Here is a 3,395-nt window from a genome sequence, read left to right as displayed (position 1 = left end):
CCATCGCCAAGGGCGCGAGTTACTTCCCAGCGTCTATGGGACTGCTTCTCGATCCCGCGTATCCGACGCGCGAACTACGGCGCCTCGACCGTCATGCTGGCGCAGCAGATGTGCGGTATCAACATCATCTCCTTCTACAGCTCGACCATCTTCGTCAACGCTGGGTACACGCCGACGCAAGCTCTCTACGCGTCTCTCGGCTACGGCGCACTCCAGGTCGTCTTCACCATCCCCACGCTCTTCCTCATTGACACCAAGGGCCGCCGCACACTGTGCCTCATCACCTTCCCCATCATGTGCATCATGCTGCTCGCTGCCGGTCTCTCGCTGCTCGTCCCCGCGGACGCGTCCACCGGCGCCCGCCTCGGCCCCGTCGTGCTGTTCGTCTATCTCTTTACCATCGCGTACTCGCTGGGCGAAGGCCCCGTCGCGTTCCAGTACTCCGCAGAGGTGTTCCCGACCATCCAGCGTGAGCAGGGCATGGCCTGGGCCGTGTGCATCAACAACACGTTCGCGGGTATCCTCGGTCTGACGTTCCCCCGCATGACGACCGTCATGACGCCCACGGGCGCTTTCGGCTTCTACGCCGGCCTGAACTTGATCGCGTGGGGCATGATCTTCTGCTTCGTGCGCGAGACCAAGCAGCTCACGCTCGAGGAGTTGGATCGTAAGTTCCTCCCAGTTTCCCAAAAACTTTTTTCTTGTAAAGACACACATGCTAACGAGTAAACAGAGGTCTTCAACGTGCCCACCTCCGTGTTCCTCAAGTACGAGATCAAGCGCAATATCCTGCGCCAGCGCGTTCCCAAGCCCGAGTTGCTGGATAACGCGACCCACCGTGTCGAGCAGGTGCCTGCTGCTTAGATGGGTGGTTTGGACTTGATGGCGAATAGAGGACGTGCACAATGATGAAAGATACCCGTTGGATTGGATTACATTGGATGGATTGTTACGCTGGATGCGTGGCATGGCCAGAGTAGTGCAGATGTGATATATGAGGAATTACAAGGTTCCGGTAATACAACATGGTTTGATACACCATCCATGGCTTGATCGCACTTTGTATTCGTTTCAAGATTTGAATTTTGTTGTAAATTGTGTTGGTCACAAAGATCCCCGGATCTACGCAAAGCCATAATCATGCAAAGAAATGGACATTCAAACATGTGTGACATGCCCCTTGTCTTGGAACTTCCGTCTCCCAAAAGGTCTGTATAGAAATCTACTCTACTTTACTCCACCCCCACCACCACCCTCTTCTCCTCCCACCTACGCCTTCTTGCCCCCCTTCTTCCCCTTCTTCTCAAACCGCTTGACCGCCGCCTCCGCGCCAATCCCGCCAAACACCAGCCCCACGCCCACCCACTGCATGCCCGTAACCTGATGACCAAAAAGCACCACACTGGCCAACATACTCAGCATCTTCCGCGTCACCGTAACCGTCACAAGCAAGAGACTGCTGAAATGCGCGAGCGTGTGGAAAATGAAAACCTGCCCGACGGCCCCGCACGCGCTAAAGGCCAGCACGTCCCAGCCGACGCTCGGGTAGGTGGTTACGAAGGTGAGTGCATCGGAGAGTTCGCCATTGGAGGTGGGCGAGAGGCCGATGTAGGATCCGAACGATGTACCAGCGATATACGGCGAGACGAGCAGATAAACGCCCGTAAGCAACGTGCTCATGATATTCTGCGCACACATCATCTGCGGGCCCGTAAACCCCTTCCACTCGCCGAAAATCCAATCCTGCACGGTATTCGTAAGGCCGTCGAAGAGCAAATTCACGCCCAGCAGGAACAACCCCAGGGACTTGGATGCGTCGGCGTTGAGCCCTTTTTTCGCGGCTTTCTTTGCCGTCGACGGGTTGTGCAGGGTGAATACGGCCACGCCGAGGGTGACGCACGAAATGACGAGGTATTTGTACAAGGGGTAGCGCTTGCGGAAGAGCGAGATGTGCAGGAACATGACGGGAAGCAACTTGCAGGATTTCGCGAGGATGAAGGTTACGTAGTCGATGTGCTTGAGCGAGGCGTATCCGAAGGGCGAGGCGAGCGAGGATGTCACCGCAATCAAGAGCAGCGGGGCAAGGATCTGTCTGGACGGGAATATCGCGGGGATGCGTCTACTGCCGGTCTTGGGGTCGCGCGGCGCGGAGGAGACGAGGTAGAAGAGCCCAGTTATAGCTGCGAATGCGGACTGTACGGTGTTGAGGAATATGGCGTATTTGAAGCGCGCGTTGGTGGGGCCGTGGGTGGTGGTGGTTAGGCGTTCTTGGAGGTATGCCCAGCTGAGACTGCCTATCATTAGTCTCTCTATTGCGATGTGAGTGTGGTGTGGTTTGTAGGACTTACAAGCTGGCATAGATTCCACCGACGCAAATCACCAACTGCCCCAGCCCGGCTTCCTTTGACTCCTGAGGGTTGCGCGCTTCTAGCTGGACCTGCTCTTCGATCTTCTTCTCCAGCGAGTGTACAGCGCCGTCTAGCTGGCCATTCGCCTTTTGCGCGGCTGCGTTCTTGCGCGCCATGTCGTGTGAAGCTAAGTAAAGCGCGTTTGGAAAGAGTGTCTGCGCGGCGGGCAAAAAGACGGATGGAACTTCCTCCAAACCCAAGGTGAAGGAAACGCAAAAGAGTGAAGTCGGATCAGAGTTTGAAAGAGTGCCACCTGTCCCAATCCCAGACTATCACAGATGACATCGATTCCGTCAACCGTGGCATCAAGTCACGGAGCTAAGACGGGGAAAGATTCGCCAAGCCTTACAGGGGTAGGTCGCATCCCGCTTTCAGCCTCAAGGGTCCGCCGCTCGCTTATGGAACGTGGGGTTGTTCGTCCACATGTTTGTCAAACATGCGGGACACGTTGTGCAGGAATCATGGCGACACGTGCGTTGATTCTAGGCGATTTCGGTGGTTCTGGGATCCCTGGAGAATGAGTATGTGATAAGTCGGACGGGAAGGCAGAGGGCTGTCAGTTGCATGTGATTCATCACGTTGCGGGGATTGCGATTCTTCGCGAGAGGGCTTGGGAAAATGATGTAGCTGTAATAGAACGCTGGCTAAATGTTTCGCTGCGTATGATATAGTAATGCTCCTCTTCTTCTAAGAATCTTCGCATACTTCCACTTCTGCTTCCGCTTCCGCTTCCATGCTAAATGCCAAATGCGTGTATCGTAGAATTCCCAATGCCCACGCAGAAAATGCTCGCTCCAAAATGCCTCAACCAACCAAATCCAAAAAACGCCAACCCAATGCCCTCATCATCACGCTCTCAAATTCTCTCTCTCTCTCTCACAACACTCACGCCTCCCCCCTCCTAATCCTCTCCACCGCTCCCCTCACAAGCACCCAATACGCCCCCTGCCCCCCCGTCCCTCCCGCCCATCCCCTCTCCCAAACCCA

At 55.6% G+C, this 3,395-nt stretch overlaps 3 protein-coding genes across 3 annotated transcripts in view; 1 reads left to right on the top strand and 2 right to left on the bottom strand.

Annotated features, from left to right (window-relative positions):
* Window positions 1-864, top strand: part of SNOG_14671 (hypothetical protein) — a gene marked incomplete at both ends in the record, with an annotated part of 2,012 nt that extends 1,148 nt beyond the window's left edge. Inside the window, 2 exons of the mRNA XM_001804802.1 lie at window positions 12-667; window positions 734-864. Of these exons, the coding sequence (XP_001804854.1) occupies window positions 12-667; window positions 734-864 (787 nt within the window). The remainder of the gene's footprint in view (window positions 1-11; window positions 668-733) is intronic.
* A 405-nt stretch (window positions 865-1,269) lies between these two features.
* SNOG_14670 (hypothetical protein) lies at window positions 1,270-2,524 on the bottom strand (the record flags this gene model as incomplete). Its single annotated transcript, XM_001804801.1, has 2 exons — window positions 1,270-2,290; window positions 2,349-2,524. The coding sequence occupies 2 exons, from the start codon at window positions 2,522-2,524 to the stop codon at window positions 1,270-1,272; spliced, it is 1,197 nt and encodes a 398-aa protein (XP_001804853.1).
* A 458-nt stretch (window positions 2,525-2,982) lies between these two features.
* SNOG_14669 (hypothetical protein) overlaps window positions 2,983-3,395 on the bottom strand; it is a gene marked incomplete at both ends in the record, with an annotated part of 1,003 nt that continues 590 nt past the window's right edge. The window contains one exon of the mRNA XM_001804800.1: window positions 2,983-3,064. Coding sequence (XP_001804852.1) covers window positions 2,983-3,064 — 82 coding nt within the window. The remainder of the gene's footprint in view (window positions 3,065-3,395) is intronic.

This window comes from Parastagonospora nodorum (genome assembly GCF_000146915.1).
Source record: "Parastagonospora nodorum SN15 chromosome Unknown scaffold_33, whole genome shotgun sequence".
NCBI classification, from domain to species: domain Eukaryota; kingdom Fungi; phylum Ascomycota; class Dothideomycetes; order Pleosporales; family Phaeosphaeriaceae; genus Parastagonospora; species Parastagonospora nodorum.
The sequence above is the reverse complement of the archived record's forward strand: the minus strand, read 5'-3'. Positions and strand labels throughout refer to the sequence as shown.